Genomic DNA, 21,565 nt, shown 5'->3' with positions numbered 1-21,565 from the left:
ATGTAATTCTGAGAATTTCTACTCCAAAATCTCCCGGTAAACATTTAAAGATAAATCTTGAATATCTGAGTTACATTTTCAGGATTGGTTGAATAATTATAATAAAAACTCGGTTTTGGAGCCGATATCAAAACCTATGATCAACAACAACCTTTTGCTGGCTCGACATCTGTTGCTGCTGCTGCTTCTGCTTCTTGTTCAGCTTCCCCTTGTAGAACAACAGTCTTTCCATTTTCAATTCGGGCAACATCCTGTTTGTTGAGCTCTTGAGACATCATAACCTTCCGACTTAAGATGTTGTAGATCTCCTTTACAACGGTTTCAAAAGCAGCTGCTACATTTGATGAATCCAGAGCTGATGTCTCCATGAAGAACAAACCCTGTGCCTCAGCCAAGGACTTGCCTTCAGCTGTAGCCACTTCCCTTGCATCTTTAAGATCTGACTTGTTCCCGACAAGTATTGTAACAACGTTCATGTCAGAGTGAGCTGTTAAATAATAATAATCACTCCATTTAATCCTTGTTTATCACATGCACAATCAAAATATGTGAATGCAATGTTTCTGAAGCAAGAAAACAATAAAAACCAAGTGGCCTATCAATATATTCACAACTAAACTTATCCGTAAACACTTATTTCACTTAGCTTTTTCTTTCCAATTATGTACAAGTTAATTTTTATTTATGTTAAGGAACTTATTTTCATTTTCATTTTTTTTCAGTACTTTTGGAGAAGTTTTTTCCAAATATACCTAAAGCAAAATGACTTCACTAATTAATATTAAACCATGTTTATTACAAGGTGCAGATTTATAGCTATTGTCCCAAAACATACAACTGAAAGTGTAAGCAACATTTTTATCCCAAGACAAGGTGAAGTCAGTAAAAATAATCTATCCCAAAGACACTTAATCACATAACGTTTTCATATACTGTATCAGTGCCAAATTAAAGGACAAGTTAACAATTTCCTAAATTTGAAACCTCACAGAAAATAAGCATGAGAAAAACTTCATGGAGAAAGGGATCAAACAATTGCAGTTCTTACTATGGAGTTCATTAAGCCATCGGCCTATGCTATCAAATGTTTGGCGCCGGCTGATGTCATACACAAGAAGAGCTCCAACTGCACCCCTATAATATGCAGATGTAACAGCTCTGAACCTCTCCTGCCCAGCAGTGTCCCATATCTGTGCTTTAACTTCCTTTCCATTAATATCCATCTTTTGAGTTTGAAACTCTACTCCTATAGTTGATTTCGAATTAGGATAAAACTCATCCCTGGCAAATCGTGCAAGTAAATTTGATTTCCCAACAGCTGAATCACCAATTAAAACAATCTTGAAAAGGTAGTCCTCAGTCTTCTCTTCTTCATTAGGTAAAGCCATCTGTCAGACCTAAGGATTGCCAGTGTGTAGAAACAAATCAACAATATATAATCATCATGGAATCTGGTCCATTCCACTACTAGAATGTCACCTTCACCTAAGATGAGAACAAGGATCAGAAACAAAAGAGCAACTTCTAACAAACAATTACGGAAAGACAGGAAGGGAATATCTGTGACATATATTGCAGTTCCACAAGAATGTTGAATATATAATAGACTTACCTTATGAAGTGACTGTTTACAGTTTCTAGCAAATACAACTGTATCCACCATTGGCATCAAGGCCCCTCCAATTTAAACTACCAAAACTTTCTTGAGTACCTGAAAGCATCATTTGCAATACGCACTACTGTCAATGAAGTGTTATATTAATTTTAAGACTTCTTTCGAAAGTTAGGGAGTACTCCCAGAGGTAAATATTTCAAGTTCTTTTTCCACAACTGTTTCTTGAGAAACAAAATCCCAAAGTGAGAATCAAATCGAAATGAAAAACTTGCCCAAAGATTCTTGAAATTTGTTTCCATAAATGAAAACAATTGTCCATTAAACTAGAGATTAGGCAATACAACCAACAAGCAGGCAAGTCATTAGCAGGTTTAAAATATCAAAACTCATCGCTGAGTGCTAAGTAGTATATCACTTAACAATTCAACTGTAGCACATCAACACAAGTCAACAGAACCAGATAATTTTGTACCCTTTCAATTTCTTGACAAACTTTTCGGAAAGAAGCATAAAAAACTTCAAATTTTATTCATTAACTAATAAGAGAGCCTCTGTTTCAAATTATTTTACCCCAAAAAAAAAAGTTACTCAGGTATTTTTTTTAAAAAAAATAGTGACTAGATAAATCTATTTTCATCTTTTCTTAGAAGATGTTACAATCTCTGATCAATAAAACTTGGATGCTAAAGGCATACTTTTGGTAAAGTTTATCAAAAGGCTAAGTGTTGAAGAACCAATTGCTAACTATCATGCAGAGGTAGCATTATGCTTAGATCAGTTTGTTGGATTAATCATGTCATCTGTTAGTATTATGGTTTCTTGTGTTTGAATAGCACATCAATTTCCTAGTAAGAAACTTTATAATAATTATTTTTTTAACCATGTTGATTAGCTTGAAGGAAAAAAATATTGTGAAAAAATTTCAGGAAATTCATGAGAACTTTTTATTCTTGATGATTGTAGGTTCTCCCAAACATGTGCATACTTTGCCAACAAAATAGGATACAAAGAAATGTCAGGAATCTGGTCCTTTATAACCTTTCCTTATTATGAGAGGTCCTTTATTAACTAAATCTAATTGACTGGATCATAAAAATAGAGTGGTCTTTCAAAATAATCACAACCAATTATCCGGAGAAAAAAGAAGAGGGCAAGAAAGGGAGCAGTTTTTTACACAGAAATATCCTAAAATCTGACAGGAACATCTCTTAAAAATTAATTAGTTTTTATAATTGTAAAATAAAATGGCTTCTCCATTTAACATCTCTTAAAAAATTCAATTTTATACACAAACTTTAGACTAACAATCTAAAAGAACCATGTTCGCGAACGAGGAAAAGAACGTGTTTCCTTTCGGCAATATATTTTATTACTTGCCACATAGATAAGGCCAAAAAAATTAATAGTATGACTTCGCATAGCATCCATGGGTTTCTAGCTTGCCTTACCGAGTAGGGGTTAGCATACGGGAAGGAAAACTAGAGAAACATGAAAAGGAAGACCGACAGTATTAACTCTTTAGAAAAAAAAGTATTCATCAAAAGATTCAGAAAACTTCCAATTGAAGTCATTGAACTACCTTAGCAACATTGCGTTACTGTTTAGCTTCTCAGCTTGATTAAACCCTGATAAAAGGTTTCATATTATGCATATTATCTTTGATTCATAGCATGGTTAAAAACAAATTCACAGATTCCTAAATCTTGTCTTCCAAGCATAACAAAAATCAAGGTACGGGGTGATATATATTTTCAATTGATTCATGCAGGAACACCAGTAAAGAAGGTCAAATTGAGGTTAGTAGTAATTTTGGCTTGCAAACAGGCACTACACGGAGCCCAATTATGGTTGGAACTTAGATTGGTAAAATAGCAAGTTTGATGAAAGGGAAGTAAAAGAAAAAGATCCCCGAATAATTCAACCCATAATTTTTTGAGGGAAACTTATTTAATGCCAGAAAATAATTGTTGGCAAAGGACACCCCATGTGATAACAAGCTCAAAAAAATTCAAAGGTAAAAATCGAAATTATGGGTTCTATATCATTTGGGATTGTTATTTGCTTAGATATCCAGAAAGAAAATTCTGCAGAAGAAAAAGTCAAGAAATATATAAATACCTCAACCTCCTTCTCTCCTTGTTTTCCCCTCAACTCCTTCAACTTCAGCTTACCCTTCCACTAAGTCTTTACAATCTCAAACCCTGCTATTAAGTAAAAATCGATTAGATAATTCTTATCAAAGAGATAAGGTGATTTCCTTAAATGATATAAATTGTAAAACACGTAAACGTTAAAATAAGAAATATCAGGCAGATCCATGATTATAATAAAAAACAAGATGAATTTTCATGATCGATTAAAATCATTTTTATGGTGTTGAGTTTTCTACCTATGCAGAATATCATCTAGAGGGACAGGGGATGGTAGCTGTAGTTATACCGGGGAAAATAACCAATTCATATCCTCAAATATTGTCACTTCTCAAACAATAATGTCAGCATCTAAAGACTGGTAGCTTTATGGAGCATAAAGGATGTAACGACCTTTCACAACAAATATAGCCAAATTATTATCATTGTTTTTTAGGTGGAAGGACAAATGACATTATTAGAACAGAGAGTAAAAGATTACAGAACAAGCTAAACCATCACAAAATAGAGCCACAATGTACATAGAAAAGAAAAACAAAGTCATCAATAGTAAAATAGTATAGCTACCTTAGAAAAAGAGTGAACCAAACACCAAAGAAAGACCACAAAATGAAAAAAAGATCCTGCCCATTCCAGATCTAAGGACTGGGACAATTTCTTCAAAGTATTTTAATCAAGCCATGTACACCAACGTAGGACAAAACTTCCATGTAGTTCCATATGTGTTGTTGGTGTTGTTCTCCAATTAGAATGGAGTTTACCTCAATAATCAGTATAATAAATATTACATTAAATATCAGTATAGATTACCAAGGTAAAACTCCAATTCTATTGGACCAAATTCAATGTCTATATATCGAGGCAAAAACCTCAAGAATCAGTAAAATAATTGTTTTTTTATGGCTATAAGCATATAACAATAGTGTCCTCTAATTTCACAAAAATTTCCTTTGCATACAGCTCTTAAAATGGACCAGATCCAGTGCTGCATCTCTAGCAGGTTTCTCTCTCCCGAAAAATCTCAATCCTCAAACCACATTTTCTCTCTTCTCTAATTACTGTTACACTAACCAGTGAATGCAAGGACTTGGCAGAACAGAGTGGAAGGAGAGGATCCAGTTTCCTCTCAAAAACAGAAACGACAACCTTTTCCAAACAACTACTGATCTCAAAAATTTAAATTACCGGCTGATCTTCATTATTTCCATGTCCATAGACAATACGTACACTAAATGCAATCACCTAACAGGTTCGTAAATGAAGAAGACAAAGAACAACTCTTACAACTCATCATACAAACACATTAACTCTTTCAATCAGCACTATCTCTCTAAAATCTGTCTCCAAATCGCATCCACACATATTCCAGAGACATACTAACTGACCTTTCAATTAATAAGTGGTCCCAACAACTCCTCTTGAATCTAACTCACGCTAAAACTCCAGCTAATCGTATCTACTTCTTTATCACTCACTACGGGTTCACTTGAACCATTCGCAATCAACATTCTTATTTCAAATTTAAAACAAAACCAAGCAAGCAAAGGTGGCATGCGCACCAATTCCAAACCCTGTGATCGTGCTAATTGGAAAAGAAGACGATACCATGATATGGCTACACTCCATTAACCCAAACACACACAGATAACAAACGCGCAAACCAAGGGCACGAAAATCGAACTAACACATTACAAATGTGTTGTTCACAACAAGTTAGGCACAGAGTTTAAAACAAACAACAATTATAATAGCTGAATCCAGTTCAGAGAAGTTTGCAATGTAAACTGAAATTTCACCATATATGTTAATGAATCAAAATCCGCGGTGTGAAACACGTCAGAAGGAAAAAGAGGGGAAAACGGAAAGAGAAGGGAAAATTGCGAAGGAGAAGAAGGAAATTATTGTTACGCAAATGCGAAAAGCGTGATTGAGGAATTGGGAGAGAGAGAGATGAAGAATAAGAGAGATGTGAGAAGGAAGAAGGAAGAAGGAGAGAAGGGAAGAAGGAGAGAAGGGATCTACCGTTGTAATGTTGGGGCTCATGGATGCGCGTGTATGTGTTTTCAACTTTTGCGTCTGCGGGTTATTTCGGTGAAACTAAACTCTGCATCAATTCCTTTTTTCTTTTTCTTTTTCTTTTGTACTTCTTTTTTAAGTAACTTACACCTATATTTTTAGAAATCATTTTTTTTCTTTTTATTTTAGACCAAATTAACCGTATATGATTTTTAAAAATTAACTTAAATTTTACGTAAATAAGTTTAATATGTTTTTAAGTATATTTTATACCCTTCATAATACTCTATTATTATATACCACCGGGAAATGCATTCCTAATAGCCATCATAATAATCAATAAAAGAAATAGTTATCATAATATTATTCATAGCAGAAGAAAAATTGTACGAAAATTATGTACATCTAATCAATTATAAAAAAACATGGTATTTTCATCATATATTAATTAACTAGTAGAAACACATATATTTATACAGTATGTTTTTATGATTATAAACAACAATTAATATAATTAAAAAACGAATTATCATAATAATTAGCAAAATAAAAACTGTTACAAAACATAAAAGAATCATTACAAAATGGAATCATTTTTATTAATTGTTATAATGATATGATTACAGAATGAAAGTATGAAATCTTATAACTGCTTGTCATAGAAATAAAAGAGTTATTTGTTTTTGTAAGAGCAAAAATTATAAAAGAATATGCACAAAAAACGGTTACAAAAAATAATCCACATTATTAATTAAATTTAAAAAAAGATATTATGTATAGATGTAAATATTATAATTTATAACTATAAATTATTTTAAACTTATTTCAATAGTGTCTGTAGAATAATTTATGAGAACATGTTACAAAGTATGAGTGCATAGATGAGTTTAGGACATTTTGTTCTTATATCTCAACAAATCAACACTCCTCTTTCATTATGAAAGAAGTGAATCCAGAAGAATGTACCCTTTTAATAATGAAAATGAAAATGAAAATGGGGTGTTGGCTTGAGATTTTTGAAAGTTGCAGACTTTAGTTGGATTTAATTTTTTTCGTGGTCCATGCAGGACCAGTTCTTTAATTTCCCCATGCTAAAATGCACCAATGATCAGATGGAAAAGCAGGAGAAAAATAATGAAACAATTAAATGGCAACCACCTATTTAATGTCTGTTAAGAAGAACAGGCTATTTGAAGCATTATTCTGGCAATTTCCTACACCACTCCTCCTTTGCCATTTTCTTTCACTCATACTTCCATTATCCTAGATGAAACTATTATCCAGATTTGGTACCACAACCTATTTACATTCTTCTTTATGTAAAATGAACTTGCCAAAATGCACTGCAGTAATCAAATTGTCTGTATTGACCAACGCTGCAATGTGCTCATGTACTTGCAATTTTTATTTTTACATGGAACAACTCTTTGACTATGAAATCTAGATTCTTCAAAAATGGAAAAGTATCATAACGATAACGATACTTTCACATACGTATATGAAGATTATCTTATACTTTTTTATTTAATTTTAAGTTCTTCTGGCATACTTCTGGAAATTTTTAAATGCTTACTAATATTCAAAAAGTATCCAAACTTTTTTTTTTTTAATTTCTTCAACAGTCTTATTCTTCGTGCTATACGAGGCTTTCATTATTTTAAGAGAAACAACAGTATATCTAAAAGGGACATAATATTTAGTTTATGTACATAGAAAAGATAAAAGGCAATATTGTATAAAAAGGAAAGATAAGGTTGTGGACATATTTGGCCAAACATATTCAAATGACAATGGTGTTGAGTTTCTTGAATTAGTAAAATTCTCTCTTCTTGATCCAAATTTAGAAACTGTGTTTTCGTTCTAAATGTTGATAACATAGATGAGGGAACTGACACTTTGATATAATTATCCAAGACTTGATTTTATGGTTGGATAAAATGTCTATTTTTAAATTGTAACTATCATAATTATAAATTAATAAAAAATCAATATCTATTTTTAACAACAGAAGAAATTTATCTGAAATATTTTATAAACGTAAACATGGCGTGTTATAATACTAGATTTTTTTTTAAAATATCGGTTCTCGTATCCATGCCATATTGTACCCCATGTGGTACTAAATATGTGAGCTTATAGGATGAAAGCCAACAGTTAAGATAAATTAAATTAATTTAAAAGTTCAAATTTAACTGCATTAATTTATAACACGTCACAATCGGTGTAACCTGGAATAACTGAATACTGCACACAGGGTATATTACAATTTTCGAAATAAGGTGAGCTAGCCAAATCAGTAACTTCTCTCTTATATATTCTTTTTCCTTTCCCAATTGCATAAGGAAAACTGTTATATCATTGCAAAACTGATAAAATTGATGATCTAGTAATCCAAAAGCTTTAGCCACTGGGAAATATTCCTTGGTCCGGACTTACAGAGAACTGTTAATCTGGTGCAATGTTATTCGCTTACTCTCCTTGCCTCAGTCACCTTCAAGTTCTGCACCAAATTGCTCCAGTCGAATGGCATCTTCTTGCAGATCCCTGACTAATGCATGGTTTACTGAACCATCATCTTCACTAGCATGTACTTGTCTACCACCAAACCTGAAAATAAATGAGGAAAAGAATGACTAGAGTTGATATACACGGGAAAAGGTAAATGATGATAAAAATGAGAAATAAAGGAGAAAAGAAAAGGTAAAAGCAATTGCAAATCAAGCTATTCTTTAACACTTTCAGCATATTTAAAATCTGAATATTTATTTTAAAACTATAGTATGAAGAGTAAGAATTCAGACAATGTACCTAAACAAAATGATAATGTTTACCGACAATGATAATATTTCACTTAGGGTTTTAAATAGCATCGCTATAGCAATGCGGCCCTGCCCGCTATAAGGGTTGCTGTAGTGCCTGTAGCGGGTTGAAAATTGGTCGTAGCAGCGCTGTGTTGATTTTATAAAAATCCTTCTGATGAATATAGAAACTAGGACTTTTTCGGAGAGCTATTTTGGAATTTTAGTTTCCAAAATTGAAATTTATAGATGTAAGGATAGTGAAAATGATAAATTAAGACTTGGTTCTAGAAAATCATGCTTGATAATTTCTATTTAAGAAACCTGTAATTGACTTCTGTTAATATTTATTTATATTTTTGTTTAAGAATTAAGACACCTATGACTTTGTATTGTTAATTATAAATGTTATTAATTTCGACATCATTTTTGGGTATTTATACACATATACATTATATAAACAATAAAAAATTTCAAAATAGCATTTATCCCACTATACGTTATCTTGCTGTAGCGTTTTTGGCGCAGGCCGCCATGCACCACTGTTAACATTTGTTTCAGTACATCATCTTAAACAGTAATTAAAAAACTTCAACAGGAAACTCACGGTGGAAATTAACAATACATGAATAATTTCCCTCAAAAAAGATTGCAGGTCTTGCATATCTTGAGTAGGCCAGGGCTAATCAGGTTTCTTTTGAAGATCAATTATCTGTGTTGAGTTTAATCAATTTTGAATGTGTTAGAATAGAAGTCCAGATTTGTTAAAACATTTCAGATGTGAGGATATTAGTCACTTTATCACTGTAGTTGTCAATGAGATCTGTATTTAATACTTGATTGGCACAATCTCAAGTTTTAGGACTTTTACTGAGGTCTCAAGACAGAATGAAAAACATAAGATATATCAACATGAGATTTGAATCAAGTACGATCTCTTAAACAGATTACGATATCAAAGAGTACGGACAACTATTCTTATAAGACTTTCAATGACGGGCTTCTAATGCGGAAGATCTAAAAAGACAAAAAAAAGTTGACTTAGTATAGCAGAATTCAAGTTCGAGAGCCATTGAGAGGATGGAAAATAGTAAAGTTTTTTATCCTAATGGTATTCCTATTGTACTTTGGAAATGCTTGGGAGAACAAAGTATCATTTGGCTCACTAAACTATTTAATGACATTTTAAGATAAAAGTGACAAATGAATGAAAGAGTAACATTTTATATCCTATATATCAGAACGAGAGATATTTAAAATTGTGTAAATTACAGAGATAAAACGTACGAGACACATTACGAAATAATGGGAAAAGGTGCTTAAACATATATTAAGAGAGACTACTATTGTGGAGAATCAATCTGAATTTACGTCAAGAAGATCTACAGAAATCTATTTATCTTCTTTGGGAGTTGATGGAAAGGTACACCCAAGCAAAGAAAAATATTTACATATTTTTTAAAACATGGAAAAAAAAAATATGATGAAAAAAACGTGTTGTAGAAGAATTTGAAAAAAAAGAGTTAATTAGGCTTATATCTAGCCTATGCAAGACATATTTGTTGGATAGCTACTTCTAGTGTGAGAACTCTTGGATGAGTCTTCTATAAGGATATGTTTACATTAGGGCTCAATGCCTTTATTAATTTAATCTACACTCTTAAATGTACTTAGATGTATGCTTTTTGCTGAAGATATAGTTTTGATTGAAGAATTGACAGGAGAGGCTAACTCTAAACTTGAAATTTGGAGCCAAACACTGGAATCAAAGGGTTTTTTCTTTAGTGTGAGTAAAATGGAATATATCATTGGTCTTTGTGTTTGTGCTTCCATAGCAAGCTGAGTATAGTAATTTTCAACATAAAGAGAAGTATTGTACTATTCTACATTCGTTAGCATAGTAGTCTGGATTCATTATTACGTGTTTTATTTCTACTATAGTCATTAATTTGAATAATATATGCTAATGGTAGCTAGCTCTGTAATAAGTCCATCATTAGCTTTTGACCTTAATGCATCTTTAGCATAATAAAATTGATTGTGTACGCAAGGAAAACAATTCTCCCAACTACTCTTGTTTTCATTAAAATGCGATGAAGTATATAAGGTTTAATGGCTTTGAATGAGGAATTTGAGATAAAGCATGCAAAAATACAAATATATTATATCTTTCTGATCAGTAATTTTATTCAAGTAACTTGATGTAATATTTCAGTTGTTCAAATATTAAATATAAGGTACTATGGGCATCACAAGGATTCAACACAAAAACTAAAGGGGTGGAAGTCCATTGTTAAAACACCAAGATATAAAATCATTTCAGCTAACACTTAGCAGCTTAAAATTGACTCCTATTTTACTCGGTAAACTTTGAAATTTTGGTGAACTACCTTTTTCAATATTGAATCATATAATTAAACTAAAGTATATGGATTTTTTTTATAACCACCTATTAATATTTTTTTATAACCACCTCAGTTTCTGTCCTGATCTTTCAACAATATTTTTTTAATAGCCCTTTTGTTGTCGATGAGAGTATCTATAATCAGATTTGGAGATGGTCAACTACAGAAAGTCATCATATGCCTAGGTTGAGTATGTTGCCCCTGGTGGTTATACGGATTTTTTATAACCACCTATTAAATTATTTTTTTATAACCACCTCAGTTTCTGCTCCTGATGTTTCAACAACATTTTTAATAGAACCTTCTCTTGTCGATGAATGTCTAGAATCAGATTTGGAGATGGTCAACTACAGAAAGTCATCACGCGTAGGTTGAGTATGCTGCTTAAATGATGCAGTAAGTTGCTACAATACGAAGGTTATTGTTAGGACAGAAAAAAAAGGAAAAGACATGGAAGGTGTATTAGAGGAGAAATGTAAAAAATAAAGGTTAAGGGAGTGGTTAGTTAGTTGGTTAGGGTTGGTCTTTCGGTTTAGGGAAGGGGGATGATTTTTTTATTACAGTTTTGTTGACAGGAGAAGTCCTGGGTGAAAGGAATAATTGTTTCCTTTGTGAATGTTCTAATTGTACAATGGTGTAGAAATAAACAGAGGTTATTCAGTATTTCTCTGTGTTCTTGGCGTATCTTTGGTTGCTTGTTTTTGGGTTCGTAACAGTTATGCATATATTGCAAAGAAGAAAATGGATAAAATGCAGGTATAGTTACCATCTTCCATTCATCAATTCTATGCACTTTTGGGCATCCTTCCTATCCTTGAATTTTACCAAAACAACTCCCTGAGGATGATTCTCACATATCTACAGAAAAAAGACCAGCAGGTAACATGAAAAATGATATAAAATTAGAGAGCACAAATACAATAGTTGCATGAATATGATGGGTGTTTGAGTAGTAACACTACTACAATAAACACTAGGGATAGTGGATAGAACAAAATTTCTAAAACTAGGGTATAGATGTGGGGTGATATGTCACACATAATTATGGAAATATATAAATCAAGTAAATGAATTAGAAGAAATATACAATTTCCAAGTAAATTCCATCAACAGTTGTCATACCAGAATGTAACCAAGTCATAACTCAGTTGAAGCAGTGTTACGATAATACAGAAATACATACACTATAAGCTTAGGCCTCTCAAACTATAGAGGGATGGACAAGAATTAGTACAATACTTACAAAGCTGTATTCTAGAATCAAATTTTCCCCGGGCCTTCAGGTGGAACTAGGACTTTAAATGAAGATGCACCAATCAAACATATAGTTCAGTAATTACATTTTCTTAAAATGTATTTTATTAAAAATATCATTTAACAAAGAAAGATCTTAATTTTACCTACCCACCAGATACTTCAATCTGTATCCGATACTCAAGGATACTTTACCGACATCGTTAAAGTATCTAATCTATAAAGCACTAATATTTTTATGATGACAATAATTTATAATTTTTTATTTTGACAATGTCTGATAAATGTGATTTTAATTTGGATTTACACAATTGCAATTATATATTTCTTATATTTTAAGGAATTTTTATACATTTTTCAATAGGTATATATGTCACTTATCGTATCCTATTATTTTCAAAAATAAGTATCGAATACACATATTGTATCCATGCATCATAGGAGACAACCAGTCAGGTAATTTTGCCACCTTGAGACACTTTCAGTGACATGGGAATGTTTTTAGGGTAGCACGGAGAAGAATTTAAAAAAAAAATCGTATTAAATGGTCAAATATATGATCTTAAAACATGACATGTGGCTCAATGATAGTGCTAACAACTACTAAAAACGCTCTCATTTAAGAAAAGCTTCAAAAAACTCTCTCGTTGGGGAATAGCTTAAAAACATTCTTGTTCAAGATAAGTATTTCAATTCATGATAAAAGAAATAGATATGAGAAAAGTTTATATGTTCAGAAAATTTAATTATAGAGGCTTCAAGGGTTACATGATAGATTTATAATACATCTCATCTTTTATCCCTTCGTTTTAAAACACCTCCTAAACAATATTAAGTTTACACAAAGCCTTCACCGCCTAAATCCACCACCAAAAGATAGGCTTGGGCACACACCTATGGCATCATAGATTTAGTAAGGTCTAAATGGATTCTAGAAGAAAAGAAAAAAAAAGTAAACATAAATGTATTTTTCACTCAATTGATTTAATTGGTACAAAATATTTAATAGAAAACGAGAGAAAAAATAGAAAAAGGAAAGAGAAGCAACTTTGTTTAACTTTTAAGGCATATATAGACCAATTACCTTGACAGAATCTACAGGACCAAGCTTTGTACACTCCTCTTTAACGTCTTCTTCTAGTTCTAAACGCAGATTTTCATCAGCCTGCATACATTGGGTAATATCAGAAAATGTCCAACGTGTGAAATAGAAGCACCAAGTTATAATTAAATGTCCAATGAGAAAAGCAGGAAATCCTATTATAGTTATTAAAAAGGCACCTAGCATAACTCTACTTTAAAAGTTAATTCAAGGGGGAGTGATAGCATGAGCCCAAAAACAGCATTTTGGTCAAATTCCTAGCGAATGTGGGACATCTAAACACACACACACACACACTCGGGACTGCATATTTGGAATGTGAAGTTTACAAGACTACTGCACATCGAGACTTGCCTAAGCCTGGTAAGGAATATTTTGGTCATATTTCTTACTAATGTGTGATCATTACCATCTATCACCATCAAAATACAAAAAAAGAAAAAAGGTTAGTTGTGATCACAAAATGTACATATTCTAAATATGCATGCTATAATTTTTAAAGGCATAAAAAACTTCAGTAGCAATTTGTTTCGGTGATCTATATAACGATGTCCACAGGCAGAAGTAAGGACACTAGTAGAGCAAGTTTGTAGTGTGATAATTGTATCCAGAAAATAAGCAAAATTCAGTAGCACAACCCTCATTTCAGCTGGAGAAAACATAAAACGAAGGATCATAGTTGCTGGAATTGAAACTTTTGCATCATCACGACCACCTGAGCCATACAATTAGAAACACATTACTACAAGGGATGCATGCTAAATAAGAAAAATAACTCCCTGAAAATTAATCTAAAAATTTCAACCAAAACAGTCTAAATTTCTCATACTACTGATATTGAAAAAAGACTCTGCAGGTCATGTAAGCATAGCATGCTCTCTAGACCCATCATCATCAAAAGCAGACAAGAGAACAGACTACATTCTAGTTCAAAGTTTTATAAATGATGCTCAACATTTGCAACGGCTCCACTACTCATAAGAATAATATATTACAGAATTTAATAAGATATCAATTAGTTAACTTCACAAACTCAGATATATCTAATAATTTTGTTTTATTATATGACTTATGGTTAAGTTGTTTTATTTATTTCTAGTGCAAAATATTACATTGAACTATGATATATTTGGAGTAATTTTGTTGTCTTTAAATTAAATCTTACAATTTGATACAAATTAAGATTCACAATTCAAAAATCAGCTTGGTGGTGCACCGTTCGAATCTCAATTGATAACCAACCTAGCTCAGTACACAACCAAGGGATCTACTGTACAGGTAAAGACTTGACCCACTCACTGTCTAGAAATTTCTGGTAAAAATATTTACCGAAAGGTAAATCAATATTGTATTTTAATGAAAAAATAAAATAAATGGAAAGGGAAATTTAGGCTAAATTTAAGATTGGATTGGAAACCAGTCATAATCCAGAAACATCAACTTGAAAATTTTGGGAGACAAAGGCATACCCCATCCAAGCATTTTTTCTTCCACCCTTTTCAATTTCTTTTTCTTTTTATTGTCTACTTGCTTGGATACAAACCTGTCTCCTGCATTTTTAAAGAAAGCTTAATCAAGCAACAGCAGGCATAATAAATACTAAATTATTAGTTTAAGACATGGATTCCATATGACAAATATCTAACAATAATTATCAGAAGTTTGTCATAGGAAATATTAAGAATCTAATAACAGTTACCTTTCTGCTGAAATTTAGCCTGGCTGACAGACATAGGAATCTTGCCACCAGGGCGAAAAGGTGCTCCATCTAAAATTTGAATTGCCAAAGCCACCGAAGGTTCCTAGTAAATGCAACATAATTAAAATTTGAAACTCTGTTACAATCACAACTATGTGTCACAAGGGAGCACAACAAGGGACTTACCTTAAGATATGTAACCAGAGCATCTCCCTTATTCTTTCCTGTCTCTTTATCAACATAGAGCTTCACACGAGGTCTTTTGGTTTCTGGGTCCTATAACAACCATGACCGGAATTTTAAGACCCTTATGATCTAATCATGAGAAACTAATAATGACATGAATTAGATCTCAATTGTTTATAATTTTACAATTTAAAATAGATAATATAATGTAGAAATAGAAATATACCTCCTTTATAATTCCACATTTGGAAAATACCTCCACAATCTGCAATATATTACTCATAGTCATGTTAATTATTGCAACAAATTTTACACTCAGGAAATTGAGACAAAAGTTGATACTTACTTCATCGGTGGTAACATCCTCAGGCAACCCATTTACATAAACATGTGTATTGATCTTTAATTCAAACCAGCTATCCGGGGGTTTATTAGCTTCCTGAAACAGAATGAGATCAATGGAGGTAAACAGAATGAGATCAATGGAGGTGCCATTTGTCTCCAATAAGAGGTACTCGTTTCCAAGTCAAAGCAACAAAGATAAGAAAATGCATCGTGGGGATTGATACAGACAATATGGAAAGAAAAGGGGCACCTTCTTGTCAGTTTGTTGATCTGAAAGTTTCCTTTTTCCACCTGCTACCACACTGATATCATTTGCTTCGTTTGTTTTGTTTGCATTGTTCACTTCTTCCTTTAAGGAAGGATCAGAAACACCTAATTTTGAACTATCTTCAAACTTTTCAGAGGCATCAGAATTAGTTATTGTTGGAAAAACTTCCTCTTCTTGCAAGAAGGTCATGTCCTCAACCCTATAAGGTTCAGTGCTTCCAGTTGGATACTCCTATGATATAATAACTTTATCAATCACACTAGACAAAATTAAAAAAAAAATACATTCAAGAAACAATCAACAACTTTGGCCCTACAAGGGCGTTACTGAGATTTATAAATTACTTCAAGGATACACAAACACAAAAAGTATAACAGGCCTCAAGGTTGTAAAGACAACATTCTGATTCGCGATATTATAATGAAAAGGAAAATGGAAACACTACATTATTCACACAAAACAAAATGTGACTGGCAGAAACCAAACCAAAAAGAGAAGTAATCAAATCCAAGTAAAAAAAAATGAGTATCCAGAACAGAAGCACTTCAGCTTTATTCAGTTTTTTTAGAATATTAGATTTAACACTTCATAAAGATTCTGACTTCTTGATGTATTAAAAAACATAAAAAAAAATACACTTGAGAAACACTTGTATAGTGTGGTGGTTCTCTTAAAGATTGATATGGATATCAATCTTTTCTCTCTTTCTCACCTAAACTCAAAAGGTCCGTGCACTCTGAATTGCTAACTCAGACACAGATCTCTCACTCGAGGAATTAAACATTTCCTCAAGAATTTATGAATCCACCTCCATTCCATACATCCTGGTCCTATATATAAAGCTTAAAAACACCACTAACTACCAATCCACAAACCTTGACAGCATAATACTTTCATGAAATTTTCTACTTATTATTACAGGTTCTGAAGAAGTTTAGAGAAAGAGAAAGTATTCCCTCCTGATGAATTAAAAGAATTCCCAGAACTTGTAATGTAATATCTAGTACCCAACAGTAGCCATGAAAATTTCATACTTAACATAAGCCACAATGCAGTGATGAGGCATTGAATAGATTCAAAGGAAAGATTAATAGTTAGTTAACATTTGTGTTAAACATAAAACATATACACAGTAAATCTTACAAAGTAACTGCAACTCTTCTGAATATGTAAATATTATGATATCCATTAAAACTTTAATTATAAAATTGATAGTGAAGTAGATTCATTCATATGGTTTGGGCATAAATTGCCTTACAGAGTGTTTCAGATTCCATTATAACCTTATAGCTAGTGTCGTTTGGTTTAAATTTGAGAATTGATTTTGTAAGTGTACACTTGTTTCAATAATCTTAAGCAATGTTGCTTGTGGAAGTAACAGATTACCAGAAACGCATATTCTATTTATTTTGGAAATGTATACAGTATCAAATTAATATTCAATTTTATCCATTTATCATGACACATAACATGTAAGCCCATCAGCATGGTAGAAGCTTCATTTGTTTTTCTTTTGCTTCTGCCCAAGGTGGATTGGGTATGCAGTATGAGGGATCAATTCCGCTAGATGCCAAACAAGAACTATTACAGCAACGTTTGATTCTAGGGATTCAAATGCTCATGTAGCTGGTGCAGAAGGCAAAATCTAAAACAAAAGACCCTATTGTTTCAATGCAATGTGTTATTGAGTCACCTATTTCAGGTGTGAATGTGGTTAGCATGCCATAATAATATGCTCAAAAATGGAAACAAGTGATCAGTTGACAACAAATGTAAAATCAGCCCAACAAAAACACGTAAGCCTCAAAAAACAGTTCAAACTTCAAAAGAGTGACAACTTGATTAAGGTTAATCTAAATTCCTGGGCATCAAAATTTAGTTAAGCTTGTAGCCTATCTTCATTTACTCATATAATATAACAAAGAACATCATTGGTCACACAAAGTATGATATTAAAAATTTATGATGATATCAGTGATACACATGTCATGCACCAACCTGGGGAACCCAAGCCCTAAGATTCCTGTCCCACTTATATACGGTTCCATCATCATCAGTAAATTCTTCTTCACCCTCAGGTGGCGTCGAAGGTCTCTCAGAATCTTCTCCTGCCGCAGTACCACCAACATTGCCTGCAAAGGATCCAAAATCTGAACCTTCCACCTGTGCCTCTGCCTCTTGAATCTCCTTTTCCCACCTTTCAAACTCGTCAACATCGTGAGCAGACACTACATACAGGTCACACTCTAAAGCTCCCCAAATAAAAATAATAATATTGGGAAATCCTAAGCAAAAGAGAAGAAAAGTCATACCTGCAGCTGAGGAATCGAGCCCCTGCCGGTTAATTTGAGTCCACAGGTCAGAAACTGAGGACAAGGGCTGCCACTCACTCCTTCCTTCAGACCACACAAACGTATTTTCGGAGAGATATCCATTCAAGAAATGTTCTGTCCAAGTCAATTTCCATTTAAATATCACAAATAGAGGTTTCAATTTCAACATAAAATCACAGGTGCGCTCAAAGTCGACACAGTGCTGCCTCAGCTTTCACTTAGTTGGAGAGAACAAACAGAAAAAATCAAAATATACAATACCTAACCCTAGCTCCACTCCACTTTGTTCATTTCAAACACAAAAAACATTCAAAGAAAAAGAAATTAATATTGAAAAAACTCACCGCGCAACTCTGAGAAGGCGTAAGGACCAACCTGTTGCTGATCCTCACCAAGAACATACCATCCCACTTCAGTAACCTTTTCGCCTACGGAACCAAAACGTAATCGAATAAGGAACTTACCCAAATAAGAGAAACTAATTTGTTTTTATTTTCTTCTTCTGCGAATAAGAGTTGAGAAACGAAAAGGATGAACGAAAACAAGTGTGCATCCATCAGTACCTTGCGGTTGCGGCGGAGGTTGGTGGCTCTCGCCACCATTTTGCGAATTCATCGATTTTGGGCAAAATTTCGCGGTTTCTGCGTTTGTGCTGTCTAAGGCCAAGATTACGATACAAAATGACACTCTCTAGAGGGAACAGAGAAACTGGTTTATTTCGGAAATAAGAGAAACAAATTGGGAAACCAATTTAATTGTTAAGAAATAAAATGACAACAGTTCAAGATTTGTCCTTCTGATTGAAAATTAAAAAAAAAATCATATATATATAGATAAATAATAGGCCCTAAAAATAACGAAAACAAATAATGAGATTATATTTTTACAGTGGGAACACATGCCCTCTTGTCCGTATATGAAAAAAAAAAGTGTTAGTTGGAAAAATAAAAGTTATCTTAATTAAAGAAATATAATATTATTTTAAATAAATTTTGTCATAATTATAAAAACTTTCAAAATGGATAAATTACTTTTTGAGGAATAAAATAAAGTAAAATGTTGTTTTCATTTTTTAATATTTTATATTTTGATGTTGTGAGAGTACATTAAGTTTGAGCATCTTAATATTTTTATTTATAATCAATTGCATCATCTCTTTCTTTTCCATTAAAGAATCACAAAGGAAAAATAAATAAATAAACACATTTTGTTTTCATCTCTATATGTTCCCTTCTCTACGGTTTCATTATCCTCTAGATTAATAGTTTCTACACGTTCGTATCCAAAAAGTCTTGGAACAAAACATAAACATGTAAATAAGCTTAAATTCCTCTCAAAATGGTTGCAAATCTGAAACGCAAAGAACAAAAATATGGTTGGCTTTATCGTTGTAGTGTCTTGTGAAAAAAAAAGTTGAGAAACTTACCTATTTGAGAGTGGAGAAACAAAATTAAGGGATTTGGAGAAGAGAAAGCGTTGGAGAAAGAGTCACATGTCCCAATTCAACCAAGAGACCAAACTTCATACACTTGATGACCGCAATTGTGGATTAATCCAATACAATTATGTATTTTATGTTAAATTGGTAGAAAAAAAAAAGAAGGAAGAGTTTTGTCATCATTCTGGACACTTGTGCTTACTCTAGAATTTTACATTTCACTTTCTCCTTACTTTGGAATTTTAGATTCCCAATACCCACTTATTGGTTGGGTGTTGCAATGTAGTGAGTTTTGAGTTCTCCTATTATTGTCATAGTCGTGACTCAATTTTGAACCTTATATTCAACTAGCATCTTTTCCATTTTATTTCCCCAACTAGCACTCTTTTTTTGGCATCATTTTCTATTTTTCCAAAAAAAATCCCTCTTACAATTTGGTTTTCGGGAAATCAAATTCTAAGAGTGTTTTTTTCTATGATAATAAACACGGGCAGAAAATAGTCGTTTGGAGGATGATCGAAATCTAGTTTGTGAAAAATATAATTTCAACTTTGGCGTATGAATGTTCATCTAAAATTAATTATACGATAACTAAATGTTCTTGAGAATTGGTTACTGATGGGCCAAATTTTAGGACAATTTTTTATTTTTATATTTTATTTCTGTTATTGGAGTGAAAAGAATTTTGATTTTGGCATGCACTCTTATCATTTGCTTTGAAATAGTGGAATAACATCAATCTGTCAAAGTTTGGTTGCAATTTGGTCTATTTCAAGAGGTCCCAACCTCGCTTAACAATTTGGATAAACTACACAAAATTGATATGTATGGACGATCTGACGGAAAATGGCAGACTAAACATGAAAGGTGGATCAACATGTTAAACAAACGCTGCGAACTAACGTTAATTGGTCTTCAATGCATGGACTTTTGTTCCATAGTAAAGAATACATGGAATGGTACATGGCCAATATATTACTTATCAGTGCCCACAATTACTAAATGATTCACGCACACAACAAAAATCACCATCGGAACCCACATTCCTAGCTGCACTAATTACAACAATGAACAACATGATCCTTATCAACATTCATTTACAGTTGCAACATATTATTATCAGCCACAACAAGAACCTTACCGACATTTGTTCGTAATTGAAGAATCAATACACCTCAACCACAACCTGTAATGGACGATAGAAGACAATCAATTGTGTTTGATTCAACAAGACACATATTTTCAAAGGTATTTTTAGATCTTTTTTCTTGTTGAATGACCTTGTGGGAAGGAACACTCTTCTCCCACACCTTTTGTTCCTCAAGGATCTTCTCATGCTTTTCTTTTTCTTTTTCTTTAGCTTCCCTTTCGACTTCCTCTCTTTTCTTTTGTATTTTTCTTTCCTTTCTTTCTTTATGGGAAGCAAACAATTTTTCTACCCTCATTTCCCAATCTAGGCAAGCTTCTATATTTTCTTTTCCATGGGAATGGGGTTGGTCTACCCTAACCTCTCTTGGGTTTTGTTTTTCTTTTCTATCTCTTCTATGTCTTCTAGGGGGTGCTTGATAATAATCATTTATTCTAAGGCTTCCCTCCCCAAAAGAATCATGATCTTTAGAGATAGATGCATGAGAAGATAATTTTTTTAAAATGTGAGACTTCTCATCCTTTGCTTTAGTCAATACATTAAGTTTAGTCTCACTCTCCAATTGTCTATATGCAATTGATTGCACAGTTTGTGAAACTTCTTTCAAAAGAGTTTTTAAAGATTTTATTTCACTTCCAATAGACTTTGTAGAATGAGAAGAAGAAGACATGACTAAAACTTTGTGTATACAAGTATTTTACCTTGAGAAAATTTAGGGAAGTCAAAGAAGGTAGTCTTCCAGGTAAGGGAGGTGAGTCACAGTGGACTACTTAAGTACCAAGCCTTGCCTTAGCCAAAGACTATCCCTT

General features: G+C 32.7%; 2 protein-coding genes across 17 annotated transcripts; both read right to left on the bottom strand.

The window, feature by feature from the left end:
• Positions 1-15: 15 nt before the first annotated feature.
• RABA5A (RAB GTPase homolog A5A) lies at positions 16-5,886 on the bottom strand. 16 transcript variants are annotated; one of them, XM_068634050.2, is made up of 6 exons: positions 5,562-5,796; positions 4,005-4,158; positions 3,734-3,816; positions 1,613-1,711; positions 1,049-1,485; positions 16-487 (listed from the first exon to the last, which is right to left on the bottom strand). In XM_068634050.2, exons 5-6 carry the CDS (start codon positions 1,386-1,388, stop codon positions 141-143), a joined length of 687 nt encoding a protein of 228 aa, XP_068490151.1. In that variant the 5' UTR covers positions 1,389-1,485; positions 1,613-1,711; positions 3,734-3,816; positions 4,005-4,158; positions 5,562-5,796; the 3' UTR covers positions 16-140. The 16 variants fall into 16 exon arrangements, with proteins under 16 accessions (XP_068490151.1, XP_068490152.1, XP_068490150.1 ...); XM_068634051.2 differs by lacking the exon at positions 5,562-5,796 and adding an exon at positions 4,333-4,929; XM_068634049.2 differs by lacking the exon at positions 4,005-4,158 and having other exon boundaries at positions 5,788-5,886.
• A 2,068-nt stretch (positions 5,887-7,954) lies between these two features.
• Positions 7,955-18,973, bottom strand: ELF9 (RNA binding (RRM/RBD/RNP motifs) family protein). The gene is made up of 14 exons (XM_068634047.2): positions 18,735-18,973; positions 18,516-18,599; positions 18,151-18,285; positions 17,837-18,066; positions 15,821-16,069; positions 15,572-15,664; positions 15,452-15,490; positions 15,226-15,315; positions 15,040-15,142; positions 14,810-14,890; positions 13,979-14,055; positions 13,323-13,403; positions 11,751-11,842; positions 7,955-8,388 (listed from the first exon to the last, which is right to left on the bottom strand). Exons 1-14 carry the CDS (start codon positions 18,784-18,786, stop codon positions 8,265-8,267), a joined length of 1,530 nt encoding a protein of 509 aa, XP_068490148.1. The 5' UTR covers positions 18,787-18,973; the 3' UTR covers positions 7,955-8,264.
• Between the last annotated feature and the right edge of the window lie 2,592 nt (positions 18,974-21,565).

Source organism: Phaseolus vulgaris, chromosome 7 (assembly GCF_051622355.1).
Source record: "Phaseolus vulgaris cultivar YP4 chromosome 7, ASM5162235v1, whole genome shotgun sequence".
NCBI lineage: Eukaryota > Viridiplantae > Streptophyta > Magnoliopsida > Fabales > Fabaceae > Phaseolus > Phaseolus vulgaris.
The sequence above is the reverse complement of the archived record's forward strand: the minus strand, read 5'-3'. Positions and strand labels throughout refer to the sequence as shown.

Coding starts and splice junctions, on each gene's coding strand:
- RABA5A (XM_068634049.2), bottom strand. CDS start 1,388: ATGGCTTTACCTAATGAAGAAGAGAAGACTGAGGACTACCTTTTCAAG. Junction 488..1,048: donor ATGGCTTAATGAACTCCATA/GTAAGAACTGCA, acceptor ATTATTTAACAG/CTCACTCTGACATGAACGTT.
- ELF9 (XM_068634047.2), bottom strand. CDS start 18,786: ATGAATTCGCAAAATGGTGGCGAGAGCCACCAACCTCCGCCGCAACCG. Junction 14,056..14,809: donor AGAAAAAATGCTTGGATGGG/GTATGCCTTTGT, acceptor TGTATGGCTCAG/GTGGTCGTGATGATGCAAAA. Junction 11,843..13,322: donor GTCCTGTAGATTCTGTCAAG/GTAATTGGTCTA, acceptor TTTTTTCTGTAG/ATATGTGAGAATCATCCTCA.